Genomic DNA, 16947 nt, shown 5'->3' on the forward strand with positions numbered 1-16947 from the left:
AGTTGCTAGGTGGTAGCTGGATGGACCATGAGTCCTGAAAAGGGGAAGAAAGGGTTGCTTGAGCAGGTCCCAGGGATAAAAAGAGAGGGCTGAGAAAATGGGGGAGGGTAAGATTGTGAGACGGAAAAGAGAACATTGCTAATGGAAAAAGGGAACATGGATAGAAATTCAGGGAATAGGAGGGCAGCCTAACACTGTTGCTAAGAGTGGGCCCTGAGACCCACAGATGCCAGTTTCAAAGCCCGCGCATCACTTAACTACTGTCTTAATTCACATCCCTAAGAATCCCTTTCCTGTCCGTAAATGAGTATGAAAGTGTCACCCTTAGGTGACTGTGAGGCTCCAAAAGTATAATACAGAGAAGTCCCTGGCAGAGTGTCTGGCAAGGAATAGACAGTCATTATTGGCTGTTACAGCGTAAGAAGAAGGTAAATAGACACAGGAAGACAGGAGAGCAAAAAAATAAAATACTGCTGTACTTAGATCCTGACCCTCCTTAGCTGCAAGCAGCGACTCTTCGCTCTATATACACAGAGTATCAAGAGAAATTAAAATAAGGATCACAATAAAAGAAATAGACTTTGAGAAATGACAGTAATGTTTATTTTCTCTGTGCTGTACTTTTTTTTTTCTCTGACGGCACCATTTAGTAAATGTATGTTGAATTGGGCTGACAATAGTTGAGAATCTTCAACATACAAGGAGGGAAATCACTTAGAATAAAATATTAACACAAATCAAAATATCGCCAGAGCTTGATCAGGAGGCAAAGTTTCGTCTACCTCAACGCCAAATCTGGGCTAGCTGGGCCCGACAGGACCAACGCAGACAAGAGCGGCCTGTCCCTACCCGCTGCCCAGTCCCTACCCGCTGCCCGGGGGCTGGAATGAGCTGGAGGTCACAATCGCTGGTGCTTTTTGCTCAACCTTGAAATCCTTGCCATAGGAGGCCGCCTAGCTAGGAGGCTGGGGCTGGGCAGGACGCGGGGAGGATATGCAAATCTGAGAAACAAAGAGGCGAAAACCCCTGGGACCAGGAAGGAGAGATGGGGTTCTGATTTGGCAGTGGCGCCTGGTATCCGCTATAATAAATAATTGGACCGTGTTGCATTCATAACGCATTTTATTAACAATAACAAGTCATCTCTAGAACTCTATTAGCGTTAGCAATAACAATACCCCTACGCCAGCACCATCGCCACTGATCTCAACATCCTCTAAGTGAGTTTTATCATCACCATTTTGATAAGGAAACTGGCTCCAAGGTTTAGAGTACTTGGGCACAAGAGGGGAGCGTCCACACTTGACCCCAGACCTCCGGACCCGCGCAGAGCAGAGGCGGGGCCCGGGCGAGCCGCAGAGCAGCCTTCCCCGCCGCGGGAGGACCGCAGGGGCGGGCCGCGGGCGCAGGTGGCGGCACCCCACGAGGGGGCGGGATCAGCCACCCGGTCCCGCCCGCAACGCCCAGCAGCCCACACGCCACTCCACCTGCCCAAGAGCCCGCATCGGTGCTGGCAGTCCAGGCGCTCCGCCGTCGCCCCAGCCTCGCCGCGCGTCCCCGCGCAGCCCGCCCGCCATCCGCTCGTCGCCCGCCCCGCCGCCGCGCTGCACGCCCGCAGTGCGCCCTCTGCCCCTCTGGGGACAGGGGACCCCGCCACCTTCATGCTGCCCGCCGTCTACACGGCCCTGGCGGGGCTCCTGCTCCTACCGTTGCTGGTGAACTTCTGCTGCCCCTACTTCTTTCAAGACATGGGCTATTTCCTACGGGTAGCTGGCTTGGCCCGGCGGGTGCGCAGCTATGCGCGGCGGCGGCCGGTGCGCACCGTCCTCCAGGTCTTTTTGGAGAAAGTGCGCAAGACTCCGCACAAGCCCTTGCTGCTCTTCCAGGACGAGACGCTCACCTACGCGCAGGTGGACCGGCGCAGCAACCAAGTGGCGCGGGCTCTGCGCGACCACCTCGGCCTGCGCCAGGGAGACTGCGTGGCGCTCTTCATGGGCAATGAACCAGCCTACGTGTGGCTGTGGCTGGGCCTGGCCAAGCTGGGTTGTGCCATGGCCTGCCTCAACTCCAACATCCGCGCCAAGTCCCTGTTGCACTGCTTCCAGTGCTGCGGCGCCAAGGTGCTACTGGTCTCACCAGGTGAGCCCGGGGACCGTCCGCCTCCCTCGCCCCTTCGCTCCCCCCCTCCCCCGCATTGGTCTCCTCCGCTCTTCACAGAACCCGCCACAGGGGGTTGGAGAGGAAAGTTTGGATTGGAACGAGTGTGTAGTAGAAGGGGGTGGAACCCTTTCTCCAATCGCTAATACATGATCACTAAAACCACCTGTTGTGCAAGCTGACCATGCCAGGCACTGTGTTAAGCAGCATACATAGTGTCTTAAATCCTCAACAGGTAGGGTTTACTTTTGGACTTTATAGATGAGACCACTGAGACCAGCGAGGTGCTGCCCTTATGCCCCAAGTCTCAGAGCTGGGAGGACGGGGCTCAACCAGGGATATCTACACCAGAGGCCGAGCTCTTAACCAATACTGACATCTGTATTAAAAAGCAGGGGTCTATAGTGTGAACTACAGAGGATCCAGGGAGACTGCTTGACTGGCTGTTGACCATGGGAAAGTCATTTTCCCTCTCTGTCCCTTGGTTTCCTCCCTTGTAACAGAAGGTCTTCAAGGCTGCTTCCAGCTCTCGAGTGCTGTTAGCCTCCGTGGATTCTCACTAACAGAGAGAAGGTGACCCCACCTGATCTCCAAGGAGAAGACTTCAGGGATTTGCTGCAGTGCCCTTTTGAGCCCCCATTGCATCAATATCAGTAGTGACCTTTGGTTCTGTAGTCACCTCCTGCCACTTTCCAGGGAGCCTGAAATGCTAACTTCATACTCTAGTGAATACCAGGTCAGGAAGAAACGAAGAAACCAAGAACCTGTTACCCACACGGCTGCTGTTTTTCACTTCCCAGAAAGCTTGTCTCAACTCTTGAATAAATGCCAGGAGATGCTTCTCGCTGTCACAAAAGGAGGCCTGACCAGGTGTGGGTTGAAGGACATCAAGGAGTAGGGAGCCAGGAAGGCCCACCTTTCTGTAATGCCCTCCTGTCCCATGCCCTATGCTAGATGTTTTTATTACCCTAAGAGATAACGTATCATTACTCCCTGTTAAGCAGTTGAGGAAACTGTGGCTTCAAATTCCCACGTAAGTCTGTCCAGCTTCAAAGCCCATGACTTTCCCTACAACATGCTACTTCTACGTGAACGTCAAGTGTTAAAGCTGGAGGGATTTAAGCACCCATCAGCTCCCCCCACCCCTTCATAAGAGAGGAAACTGGAGCAAGCTGAGCAGTTTGCCTAGTGTCACAGAAAGATGAGAGGTCTGGCCACTTGTGGGAAATCAGGAAACTTACATGGATTAAGTAATCCAAAAAATGAAGTCTTTTTATGAAAGCCTACAAGCAGGGGGACAATTTTAAAGGCAGCCAAGTTATTTGAAGGTGATGATCCTTTCAAGAAAATTCCTATCAATTTCCAATTGCCTGGGAAGAGACAACTTCACTGCTTAGTAACTAGAAGACTCTTAAACCCGTTTCATGACAAGTTGGTTTGGAGAAAAGTTGTTAGAATAGTGATCTTTGTACCACTGGTGAGGGTTTAAGTACTGTTTACCTGCACAGTATCCCAGGCTCCCTGTGAGGGAGGTCAAAGACTGGGAGTTTTATTGACAAAGAAAATTTGGTTTAAATGACTATAATAGACTTTGGTTTTGTAATCAAGTCAGAAATACAACCCACCCAGACAAGAGTCCTCTGCCACTGACCATTATGTTTGGTCAGTATATGTGAAGGGTATAATGGAATTCCAACACTGAAGTCTAATTTAAACCAGACTTTGCAGTGGATCTCTGGCACTCTAGCAGTAAACTGACCTTTGAGAAAGGCTATACATTTGGAAAGCATTTAGATGATAAATGAAAATGCTTCTAATAACTTTTCTAAAGTATTACATCATGGAAAGTTCTAAAACAGGAGAACTTCATAATAAAACTAGTGTCAGATCAAGGCAAACTCTTGTCATACAAACCTTGGAGGTTAGATTGAGAAAAGCAGACAGTGTAATTCCACATCAAGAAATGTTTAGAGTGTCCTCATAAGGTACAGGATGAATTAGTTCAAAGATCTCACAGTCCAGTAAAAGAACTAAGCCACATACACATGACTGTGACAGCCAGAAGAATGTGGTAAGTGTGCTAAGAGATGTGCAAAAGGCTGTGGGAAAAAGAGCAGAGGGTGAAGGCTTCCTTCTTAGGCCATTGACCGCTGGGCTGGTCAGGTGCAATGGGGGAGGTGGCATTCCAAGCAAGAGGAGCCGGAGGCAGGGAGGCAGTTCTCATCAGCTTCGTAACACAGTGAGATGCTTCCTTAAAGAGTTTTACTGTGTAAGACAACAGCAGACTGGGCCTAAGAAATGGTAATTTTTTTAAGCTGTTCACTGAAGGGACTCTACTGTAGAGAAAACAGGGACTCAGAGACTCCAAAGAATGCCCACAGCCGTGGCCTCACTTCTGTGGAAGGAGAGAATTTTCCAATGCCAACTCCAGTCAAGGGTGGAGGCACAGAGATAATTTCACCTCCACAGCTCTAGCCCAGGCAGTAACTGAGATGAGTTGTGACAGAAACACTTTGTCTCTAAGGCTTAGAATTCTCTATCTTTGAATAATGCCCTAGTAGTTTCTAGCACATAGTAGTCACTCAATAATGTTTATCAAATTAATGAGTTCCACCTTCCAGGTTGGTTGTAGCAGGCTTTTTTTTTTCTTTCTGAAGCTTAAGAGCCATTGGGTTGGGCATGCAGGCATGAAAAATGGTGGAAAAAATTTGAATATACCTTATTTGAGAAAATCCATTTAGACCCAATCTCCCTCAAGCCCACCACACCCTACCACAGACTTGTTTACCTCCCAGTTTACCTGTGGCAGGGGGTGTAGGAGAGAGCTGTGGTCTCTCCAGATGTCACTGCCAAAGAGGGAGCTGGTGACAAGCCCAGGATGGGTGGGGACCATGTGGGGGGATCTATGCCTAGGATGGAGAACAGAAACCCACATCAAGTGAGTGGGTGGGAAGTCAGGGCTGGGATCCCAGCCAAGTAGCCGGAGGTCTGAATAGAGAACTAGCTTAAAGATAGTCTCTAACATTGTTTTTCTTGTCCTCATAACTGAAGGTTCCCAAGAGAGGAGTGTGTTCGTGGTCGTACATCTCCATTCAGAAACAAACGAGTCCTTTGCTAGCATATTTGGAAATTCCCAATGGTTCATTTTCTTTAGAAACAAGAAGGGAGGGAAGAGGTAAAAACAAAATAAACTCTAAATCAGCTGTTAATATTATTGAATCTGAAGAAGAATAGAGTTGGATCATTCTGCATAATGAGTGTAAGGGGCTGGTATTTGTAAAGCACCTTCACACAGCCTCTGAGAAATAGGGAAGTAGATATTTGATACATAGGCAACATGGTTGCTTATGGATGTCAACTGATAAAATTATGTAAGGCCTGGTGGGACCTGGGAAACTCATGACTAGGAATTATCCTTGATTCCAAGATTCTTCAGAAAGCAAAAGTTCACATAAGCAGGAAGTTTAACTGAGAAAAATGAAAAATAGTATTAAGAGATTATGTAACTCCATAAAATTAAGATGAATATATGTATTTACCTGTTAAAGATTTACTTACTCCTGGTGGGACTTAACCTTGGTAAAGCATCTTCCTGACCTCGGGGCGACTTGTGTGGAGGGAGGAGAGGGCATATGCACGCCTCTGTCTGAAGGATATTCTAACACCTGTTGTGCTGGTGTACAGAATAGGCAATAGGTTGTTAAATACTATAATTCCAAACTGTCAGTGATAGAAATGCAAAATCCCAGTTACAAATTTGAAAAATTTATTTTCAGCCTGTCTCCAAGAGCTGTTTGAACCAGTTTGTGTTTCAATTGTCTTTCCCTATGAAGGAAAGATGAGCCTTCAATCTTGATTTGTTCATCTACCAACCATTTCAGTCAGCCTGAATTTTTTATCAAAACACATTTCCTTTCACTGCCTCCTTTTCAGAACTTATTTGTAAACAATCCTCGGGTGTTCTATTTAACTAAGTTACCCCCTCAATGAGGCAACCTGGTAGCAGAACAAGCTACTAGATTCAAAGCTTTTCCTGTTAAAGCTGCACATTCAGCCAATAGAATCTTTTTTATATTTAAAAAAATTTTTTATTGAAGTATAGTTGATACACATTATATTGGTTTCAAGTATACAACAAAGCAATTCAACAGTTCATCTACATTAAATCCTCACCCCAACTAGTGTAGTTGCTCTCAACATAGAAAGATGTTCCAGAACTGTTGACTATGTTCTCTATGCTGTGCTTTCAACCCCATGACTAATTTATATTATGATTGACACTGTGTGCCTCTTTATCCCCTCACCTGTTTCACCCATGCATCCAACCCCTCCCCCATGAGAACCACCAGTCGCTTCTCAGTCCTTATGAGTCTATTGCTGTTTCGTTCATTTCGTTTTGTTTTTAGATTCTACATGTAAGTGAAATCTTACGGTATTTCCCTTTCCCCACGTGGCTTATTTCACTTAGCATCATTCTAGGTCCATCCAAGCTGTTGCAAATGGCAGGATTTCTCTTTTTCTCAGTCAGTAGCATCTTGACACCTTGGTAACAAAGACTGACTCAGCTCACCACTCGTTCTCTCTCCCTACTTTCTAGAAATGGATCTTTGTGTTCAGAAATTTCCCTTCTTCCCTTCATCAAAAACAAACAAAGGATAGAAGCTTCATAAACTACCTTCATTTGGTTTTTCTTTTTACTAAGACAGATTTTAAGGCCTAGGAGTGTGAAAGTGCTGTAATCACTTGATTTCCCATCACCCAAGTATGTACTGCTTTCTCTAAAGTTCTATTTCAATCCACAATTTAAACCTAGACTAATGAGGAACTGACAGGTCTAATCTACACCCTTCAGACAACTTTCTGTATTATTTTTCATACCCAAGCTCTTACTAAAGCCCAAGGTTATGCTCTTCATCAAGGAGAATAAGAGATTGTCCCTGTTACTCTTAAAAGGCAGATCCACATGCTTTAGGCACTGAGTAGACAGCATCTTCTAAAAAGGGAGGCACTTTACCAAAACTTGAACCTGAGTGACTAGTACAAGGAGGGTGAACCAGGGTTTTCCCAGTAACCGGGGGGAGAGGTGGCATTCCAATCTCATGTACCCCCCCTGGACAAAGGTAATGAGAGGGGAGCGTATAGGTATATTCAGTTCACATGGATCAGTGTGGCTAGAGGAAAGGGGCCAAGGGGTAGACAGTAGGAGAGGACATCAGAAAAGTCCACAGGGGTTAGACTGTGAATGAGCCCAAGACCTCACATGGCGCATAAGGAGAGTGGATTCTATCACAGAGGATGAGAAGCCATTGAAGGATTTTAAAGGACAGTGATGTAGCTGTGAAGCAGTGTAGCTGACAAATTGTAAGTGGGGAGAACTTACAGGCAGGAGCTTGGTTAGGAGGTAATTGCAATGGTCAAGATGGGAAATAATGAGGACCTGGCCCAAGGCAGTAGCATGGGATGGGATGTTATCAGTCCAGTTTTATAACAGTAATTATTTTTATACCTCTGAGAAACACACTCACTGGTCCAAATTCAATAAGTGGGCATGGAGACAAAGAGAGCAGTGGTGTGAGGCTTTATGACGGTCTTGCAAGGTGGGATGTCTGGTGGGCAGGCACACCTGTGGAGTTTGGTGCCAATAATTTATCTCCTAGTGTGCGAGTCCCTCCCCTGGTTCCTCATTGGCTGTGACCTACAGGGTTCACATTCTTTCCACGACGTCGCCTAAGCCAGTAATATCTTTTTCTTACATTTGTCTTAATCTTATTGGTAGGTTTAAAAAACTCAAACAGGTATAGCCAGGCTTTTATCAATTCCTACCCCCTCCCAGCCTGAGCAACTTTCACCATGTGGCCTTTTGTTAAAACTTTACTGTTAAAATGTTTTAAACCTCCTGGTGGGAATAAAGCCCAGTTAGGTTTTATGGTGTTTTCTAACAATTCCCCCTCTTTAGTTAAGAATTTCTGGTTTTATTCTCATTAATGTATTTCAGCTCACTCTTGGTCTTTTTTCAAATTTCTCTAATAGATTTTTACTCTTTTCTTCATAATCAAATTTATCTTGTAATAACAGAAGATTATTTCGGGTGTATGTCATAGGTATTTGTTTATGACTGCATCTATAAGCCTCTGCTGAGTCAGGCCTCTCACACAAGGGGTTATACAGTATTTTACAGTAGTTACAACTCCTGCAACTGTAACAAGGGATGTTAAAACAGAGGCAACCATACCTTTCTATTTTCTAAACTACCCTTCTAACCAGTTTGTAAAAGGGTCATGATGCCAGAGTTTGCAGCTAATTCCTTTATTAGCTAAAGTGATGAGTCCTTATAGGACTTTGGTAATAGTGCCCATCAGGGGCAGTATTATTTGGGATAAAAATACATTTTTCTCTCAACATAAGATTCTTCTTTTTTTCTGTTGACATCACATCTAATGCTATCCTCTTTTCTCAGGCTATCCTGTGGTATTGTCTAATTGGCTAGCTACTACTTGAAGAGCATGCCTGGCATAGTTAATAAAAACCTTTTGTTGATTATAGTAAATGCAACTGACCAAATTTACTTTTCTGTTGATGGTGGAACACTAAAATAGTGCTGATTTAAACCCTACGGCTATTTGGTTTCTAGCTTTAAATTCATTAGGGACTCCCCTAGGGATTCTTATTGAGTCAATGTATACATTCAAATCAAATAATCCTTGTAAGGATTTGCAATTTTCTATGAAAACTTTTTTCGTTGGGTGTAGAGAGGAATACCAGGGTAAATGAAATAGCCAATTGGACTAAAGCACAATTCCCAGCCCAGGTGGGTGGCAATGAGCAGCGCAGGTTCCCCTTTCCACAGTACCACCAAACATCCACTCAGGGGATGAGGAATTTCAAGAAGTTGCCCTCTTTAAAGACATTTAGGATGTGGGACAAGTCAGTAAGTTCCCCATAGGAGTTGTGAAACCTTCCCCTTGCCTAGAGAGGCATGAGGAGTGATTCATCTTCCCTATGGAAAAAGAGGGGATTGCCCTCGGGTCTGACTTCTTTAGTGCATGAAAGAGTAAAGACAAGCCCCTGCAAGTCTCATTTCCTCAAGCGTCCTTGTCCTGGTACAGGGCCAACACGCAGTTCATCTCAGTGGGGTCTGTGTCCCAACAGAAAGGGACCAGAACCGCCTACACCTGTGGCCATCCAGCAGCACATGCATAACTATCACTTTTATTTAAAGCTAGGACTGAAAATTTAACCCATTCTACCCAGGCATTGGTGTCTCCATAATCTATCTCTATTTCAAGAATCTGTTTTAGATCTTTTAACTAGTCTAGGGTCATTATGGGGAGGCTCTGGCTCATTATTTCCCTCAGGATCAGGGGTGGCCACTATGGGTGAAGTCTTGTCTTTGATCAAATTAAGATCCAACCTTTCCACAGGGTCTGAGTCTAAGTCTTGAGGTTTATGTATAGTTAATAAGAGGGGGTTACACTGTCTGTCCTGGCAATAATCAGGAGGAATTCCTTTAGCTAAGCGGAGCTTTCTTATTAAAGATTTCTCTGCTGCATGAAGGTCCGCCCACCCTTGAAACTGGGTAGTCCACCAAACACTGCGCCACCCTGGACATGGGGGCCCACTTGCTTTTTTATTCTATTAACATTTGTCCATTCAGGACAGAGATACTTATTATCTCTAGAAAGCTGTCTTTGGTCATTTAGGTCACCACAAGAGAGAACCTAACAAGCATCAAACCTAATGGTTTGGGGGCTTGATGTTTTAGTAATATTGATTATGAGTTTGACAGGATAACCAGGAGTTCCTTCCTATTCTAGGGCTCTCTGTGACTTGCCTGTGAAATAGAGTTAGGAGGATAAAATTTAACATTTAGGTTCTTTTTAGTTTCAGTCTTAAGGGTTGGTTAGCCACCTGGGACACCAGTCAATTCTCTGTTTTGTCCCCAGATCCCTCAGTCAGTTTCTTTACTCTGATGTAGTGAGTCCAACCCTTTCCAGCTGTCCTCACTGCAGTCTCTGTGGTCAGGAGCACTTGGTAGGGGCCTTCCCAGCTGGGCTGGAGTCGATCTTTCCAGGATTTTACTAACACCAGGTCCCCAGGCTGGATGCAGTGAGTGAAGAAGTCAAGTGGGGGAGTCTGGGCGAGGAGTCCTTTCAGCCTGAGAGAAGATAAGTTAGAAGACATGGCCAGCACATATTCTCTTAAAAACTGATCATTTGTTTCTACAGTGGGCAAGTCTGTTGCCCTTCCCAGATATGGTAGCTCATATAATAATCATTCCTTGTAGTACTTTTGAAGTAAAATGAAGTAAAATCTGAACATTTTCTATTAACTCAAACTTAGGAATTATTTGCTCTAAAAGTAGTTTTATCACTGATCTTGCTGTTGGAGTTGTTAATGGGTGGGCCTCCACCCATCCAGTGAGATGGTCAACAGTCACTAATAAATATTTAAGCATCCCCACTTCTGGCATCTCAGTAAAGTCAATTTGGATACTTTGGAATGGTCTTGCTTGGGCGGGGTCTCTCTCCAGGTACTGACTTTTTCATACACTTCTTAATTCTTTGGCACGCAACGCCTACAAATCTTTTTAGCAATGGTGTCAAAGCATCAAACATTGCCTGGGGACCTTAGTGGCTTCCTCTAAGACATGTTATCAGCTGTCTCATAATAGGTCCGCTGATCACTTCTCTCCCATCTGGTAAAGTCCACCTCCCTTTCTCATCTCAAGATGCCCCCACCTCCTGTAGCTTCTTAATTTCTGTTTGTTTGTTTTTATTAAGAAAACTTTGGGATAAAGGAAGTTTTAGGGATATTAGGTGTGAGGTTTTAAAAGTCTAATTTCATCTTCAGATGCAGCCTCTTCAGTGGCTTCATCAGCAATTCTATTATCTGTTGCTTCATAAGAATTTCCTTTCTGGTGATCATTCACATGCATTATAGATATTTCAGCTGGAAGTAAAAGATTTTCCAGAACCTCCTTGATTAATTTCCCATGAATTAATTCTTTTCCTTTACTGTTTATGAGACCTCTTTCTGTCCAAATTTTTCTAAAGGTATGGACTACTCCGAGTTTGATATTCTATGAGGTCTATGTAACTATGCTTCAATTCTGATTGGCCTTCAGCCTCCCCTGCACATAAGAAGCTGGTTGGATTGAGACAGGTGTCTGTTGTTAAGATCAGGCTTCATATTTTAAAATTTGAGAATCTATTAACTAGCGCCCAGCTTACTGATTAAGTATGACCCGAACCTGGTGAGGAGTACTGACTGTGAGGGTTCTTCCAAGTTAATTTCCTACTTTGCTTTCTTCTACCAGTAAGGCCGTGGCTGCAATGGCCTGAACGCATTCAGTCCATCCTCAAGAGACACGGTCCAGTAGTTTAGACACAGGCCACTGGTTGTTTCTTTCCTCCCCAGGCTTGGGTCAAAACCTCTACAGGGAACTTTGTTCAACAGTAACAAACCAGTGAAATGGCTTCTCTAAAAATGGGAGTGCCAGGACTGGGGCAGTGACTAAGGATTGCTTTCAGTTCTTCTAGAATTTGCAGTTCCCCTGGGGTCCATTGGAGAGGATCTGGCTCTCCCTCCTAACAAACACTTTTTGAGCTTCTCTAAATAATTCCTCTATAGGTTTCTCATTCTATCTATCTAAATTCTGTAATTTTTTAGCAATATTTGGCCAACTTTTGGTTACAAAATTGGTTTTTAAAAGACCCTGTCCTACTTGAGCTTCTGGGTCAAGTCTTGAATACTTTCTCATCTGGTCCCTGAATCTCTGTGAAAATGCAGTTGGGGACTCTTCTTTTTCTTGTTGGACTTCAAACACTTTAGAAACATTTTGACATCTTGGGACTGATTCTCTAATTCCCTTTATAATTAGCCCTCAAAGATCCTGCACTTTAGTTCTATCCTCCAGATAATTATCTTATCTAGGATCTACATTTGGGAACTTTTGTTCTGCTGGCTGGACACCCTGGCCCAGTGGGTGTCTTTGTTCCCAAAATGGACACAGCAGCTCTCCTGATCACCCCCCCCCCTCACCACCAGGGAATAGGATATTCATGATGTACATCAGTTTAACCTAAGTATATATATTACGTCCCAGGAATTGATCTAGTGGATCCACTAGGCCAAGAGGATCTACTAGCAATGTTTAAAACTTCTCACCTCAGTACCCGTGAGGGGAGCGTTAACAAATTTCCCCTTGTCCTAGTGGGACCTCTCTCAATGGAAACACCTTGGGATTCCTGGTGGACTCCCCAGAAGGCAAGGGGAAACTCTAAGTCCTTCTTATATGGTTAAGTCTGGGGAGAGGAAATCCTGGGGCAAAATACCTCTAAAAACTGAAATCACTTAAAGGGAGATATAAAGTTTAAAATCCGTTTATTGCTCCCAAGCTGTAGTCTGGGGCCATTTCTCTCTTTCAGGCTCTAGCATCAGCCAAAAACCGGCCCTCCCCCTCACCTCTCAGGTACGTAAGCCCTTCATTGCTAAGGTAATTACCCATTGATATGGAGATGAACTTCTCTCCACCCCTGAGGAAAGATGCAAATGAACGAAAGCTATACTTCTTTCCACCTCTGAACGCCTGTTGATATGTAGATGTACCAAAGCCAGGCAGGATATTCTGGAAATGTTACAATTTTACCCACAGGGAGGGAACCAAGAAAGTGGGTCCCGATGTTAAATGGATATGAGTGGGGTGGAAAGAGAAAAAGGCCAGTGAAGTCCACTAAAAAGACTCAGAATTAATTAATTAAAGCTCAAAAAGACAGGAGCAACTTGGCCTGGAATGTCTGAATATTCCCCAAATAAAGAAGGGTACCTCAGCATAGCTTGTCTTTATTATGTTAATCATACAGGGCCAGCTTCTTCTTTTCTTTTTTAACTTTATTTATATGAATTTTTTCTTTTTCTTTTTTTTTCCTTCGGACCCCAATCAAGTAGTCAGCAACCCAGGCAATTAATTCAGCATGCAGGCACAGCCAGTAAACAACATAGCAAAAGGCAGGAAGGATTCTATCTCAAAGATTGCATTTTAATACCCAGGAAGTCAAAAAGCAAGATTCTCAACTAATTCATTAGCAAACACACAATAACTCTGCCCCGCTTGGAAGAAGGGCAGACAGTTCTGATATGCTCCCGAACCAGGAAGCTGCTATCCTGGAAGGAGACTAAAGCAGTAAATTTCTTGTGTTAAGCTAATTTTGCAGAATTACCTGGAGAACTGATAAGAAATTTAATGTCTCATCAAAGAATACATAACACCCCCAGCCCCCAGCCACACTCTTAAAGAATCCTTAAAAAGGGGAACTTCCAACCCCTGGGTCACTCCTCTCTCTGAGGCCGCTGGCACCCTCAAAGCATGCAACCTGTTAACTTAAAACTTTTTCTCTTCAACCTCCCAGGGCGCCTCTCCCTGCCGAGGCACTTTCTCTCTCTCCAAGTAACTCCAAACAAAACTTTCATTCCTCCCCTCAACTCTCCGCTGCAGCTGGGACAAGGATCTAGGAAAATACACAACATTCCCTCAACACCTGGACTTGTCCTGGGAAGTCTCTTGCAGTTCCTCCTCCCTAGCTTTCCCTTCTCTGGTGTTGAGGGGAAATATGGGAAGCGCCCTTGGTAACCAACAGAGTGCGTAGTCCCTTTCCTTAGGTGAACTGGAGACTTTATTGCTATCAAAAAATAACTTACACCTGGCAAAGCCAGTTTTCATCTGATCTAATTTTAATCTAGACAAAACAGCAAAATTTGATTACCTTGTTTGTCCTTAACCTGATACAGGAGGCTTCTCCCCAGTACTTTAACCTACACCCCAGGAGGCTATCTGGGGGAATTTCAAGGGATCTCGTCTGGTTCTTTTCCCCTGCTTCTCTAGGCCTAGGATTTGTATTTTCCATCTTTCAAGAGGTCCCTGTGTCTGAATTCCCTGTGTACTCAACCCCTCAGAATGGAAGTTTCTTGCACACACCCCGAGATTCGTTCCAGCCATTTCCCTCGCGGGAGAACCGCACCGTTGGACTCCACACTCGCTTGGTATCTAGGACACGTCTCAGCCACACACACTCGACCTCTGAAAAATGCCCAACCACCAAGGCAGTACTTACAGCCCAATTTTCCTACCTTGGCTCGTGCACGAGGTTGCCTAGTTGCTGCGGTGCCTGCGTTTTCTCCCCTGCATCGGTCACACTGTCTTCGCACAAGTCTCAGGTCTTCTCGGCTTCCGTGCAAAGGTGAAATGCCCAGAGCGGGCCAGCTCTTCCCACTCTGCTTGGGCCCTCAACTCGCACAGGCAAGAGAATCCCGGATGAGCCCCCAAATTGTGAGAAACACACTCACTGGTCCTAATGCAAACTCCACAGTTTGAAAAACATGGAGAGAACAACGGAGCGAGACTTTAATGACGGTCTTATAAGATCGGGTGTCTGGTGGACAGGCACACCTGCGGAGTTTGGAGCCAATAATTTATCTCCTAGTGCTTGAGTCCCTCCCCTGATTCCTCATTGGCTGAGTACTACAGGGTTCACATTCTTGCCAGGATGTCGCCTAAGGCAGTAATATCTTTTCCTTACATTTGTCTTAATCTTATTGGTACATTTAAAAAACTCATATAGGTATAGCCAGGCTTTTATCAATTGACACCCCCTCAGCCTGAGCAGCTTCTACCACATGGCCTTTTGTTAATACTTTACTATTAAAATGTTTTAAACCTCCTGGTGGGAATAAATCACATTTAGGTTTTATGGTGCTTTCTAACATTACCAAAGTGCTGAAGGACTAGAGAACAACCCTTCAGAATAAAAGAGTAGAGGAGAACCGAAGTTCCTGGGGCAAAAATGGAGAGAAGCTGATCTGATGGAGGTTGAAAAAAGAATTGGGGCAAATGGTCCATTAAAGAATGATAGCCAGTAGAAACTCCAGGAGCAAACTGTTCATGAAAGAAATTATGATTAAAGTGTGTTACTTGGCTCTGCAGTGGATGATACATAATCATAATCTTATTGATCATGATTATTGGTTTAGGGTTTCTGGAGCAAACCCATAAACAAAGCTGGGAAGACAGTTATGGTCTCAGAATAGATGTGAATACTATTAACCCAGTCAGCAGAAAGTGAAGATAATAACTGTTGGGGGTGGACAGGGGTAAAATGGGGGATGGGAACAAAATTGATAGGTCACGAGGTAGCAGGAAAAACACGTTATTTCATAATGTAGAGGTGTTTGCTAGAAGAAGCAGCCAAAATAATTGAAATTGATTGACCCTAGGCAGAAGGTTTAATTGTGAGGAGGGTGGGGTGAGGGTTGTTGATTTTCCTAATAAACTCTTTTGCACTATATTTTACCAATTGAATGAGTCCTTTGGTTCAAATGATTTAAAAAAATTTAATGCATCTACCCTGGTGCTATTTCTTGTCTTGATTGATTCATCATATGCACACATCAGAGAAACAAAGCATATAAGATGAATTAGGAAGAGCCTCCCCAAGGTAATTCCCTGGGCTATAAAGTTACCTGTTACAAATAATCACAATACAAGTAATCACAATTCAAGACAAGGAAGCTTAAAGCCCATCTCATCTTATGGTTTAGGGGCACAAAAATCCAAGTAGTGAGCATGACATGTGGTTTGCCTATTAAATCAGTGCCTTTAAAATTTTTTGACCTTGACTACAATAAAAAAATACATTTGTATATGACCCAGTACTCACACACCCATGTAACTGAAACAACAGTTTTAAAAAAGAACAGTGCTTTCCTCTTAGTACGTGTGTATGCTCTGAAATTTTCTACTGCATTTTATTTTAATTTCTTAAAATACTGGTCATTTTAAATGTCTTTAACAATCCATCGCTATATTGTGACCCACAGTTTGAAAAACATGCTTATCTGTCCTTTTTTTTCCTCAGACCAGAGAATGGGCTTGTGAAGTTTGGAACTTCTCAGAATTTCTGAACCTCCTTAGGGAACTACATACTACTGATAAGCTTTTAAAAATGTGTTATAGCAAGTTGCTTCTATGTTTATTAGTTACCCTGGCTCCCTTACTTCTGTTTGTCGTTTCCTCCCTTAAAAATTTTTTTCATCAGTAGTTTTGTGGGGCACATATTAGGAATAAACAAATTCATTTCTGAAGTATTTGAGATGCATACTGGTTTGCACATGTTATAAACTTAAATATCCTGGTTTTTACTAATATGTCCATTTGTACAGATGTCAACCCACCATCTGCTGCTCATGAAATCATCAAAACTCAACCATCCCTCAAATATTTTCATATGTAGCAAATTCCGTGTTTAAATGTGCATAATTAAAAGCATCACTTTTTATAATTCACACATTTTAGGCAAAATTATGGTGAAAACAAAATTACCATGAAGCTCATTGCTCTACATAACTTTAATGGCCAATTTAATTTGTTTGGATTTTTGTTCTTACTAAGAACTCCAAGCAGCTATTGAAGAGGTGCTGCCCAGCCTGCAAAAAGATGATGTAGCCATCTATTACGTGAGCAGAACTTCCAACACGGATGGGGTCGGCTCTCTCCTAGACAAAGTGGACCAAGTGTCGGCTGATCCTATCCCCGAGTCATGGAGATCTGAGGTCACTTTATCCACTCCTGCCATATACATTTATACTTCTGGAACCACAGGTAAAAAGAAAGAGGATTCTCAAAGAAATGGACCTCTACTGAAGGAGTTAAATGTTGGGTTAGGTTTTCACATGTTCTCTTTCTTTGACAAAACTTATCAGAAAACTAATACTTCAGAGGATTTAACTCTTTGCCTG

The 16947-nt window shown here is 43.8% G+C and overlaps 2 protein-coding genes across 6 annotated transcripts in view; one reads left to right on the top strand and one right to left on the bottom strand.

Moving 5' to 3' along the window:
• LOC140843147 (histidine decarboxylase-like) overlaps positions 1-15455 on the bottom strand; it is a 67879-nt gene extending 52424 nt beyond the window's left edge. For 3 of the 5 annotated variants that reach the window (XM_073211797.1, XM_073211796.1, XM_073211793.1), the window contains exon 1: positions 14284-15455. The gene's annotated coding sequence lies outside the window, so the exon portion shown is untranslated. The remainder of the gene's footprint in view (positions 1-14283) is intronic. The other 2 variants (XM_073211798.1, XM_073211800.1) reach the window with 1 other exon arrangement.
• LOC140843146 (long-chain fatty acid transport protein 2-like) overlaps positions 1476-16947 on the top strand; it is a 40388-nt gene continuing 24916 nt past the window's right edge. The window contains exons 1-2 of the mRNA XM_073211792.1: positions 1476-2139; positions 16601-16810. Coding sequence (XP_073067893.1) covers positions 1662-2139; positions 16601-16810 — 688 coding nt within the window. The 5' untranslated portion in view covers positions 1476-1661. The remainder of the gene's footprint in view (positions 2140-16600; positions 16811-16947) is intronic.

Source organism: Manis javanica, chromosome 8 (assembly GCF_040802235.1).
Source record: "Manis javanica isolate MJ-LG chromosome 8, MJ_LKY, whole genome shotgun sequence".
NCBI lineage: Eukaryota > Metazoa > Chordata > Mammalia > Pholidota > Manidae > Manis > Manis javanica.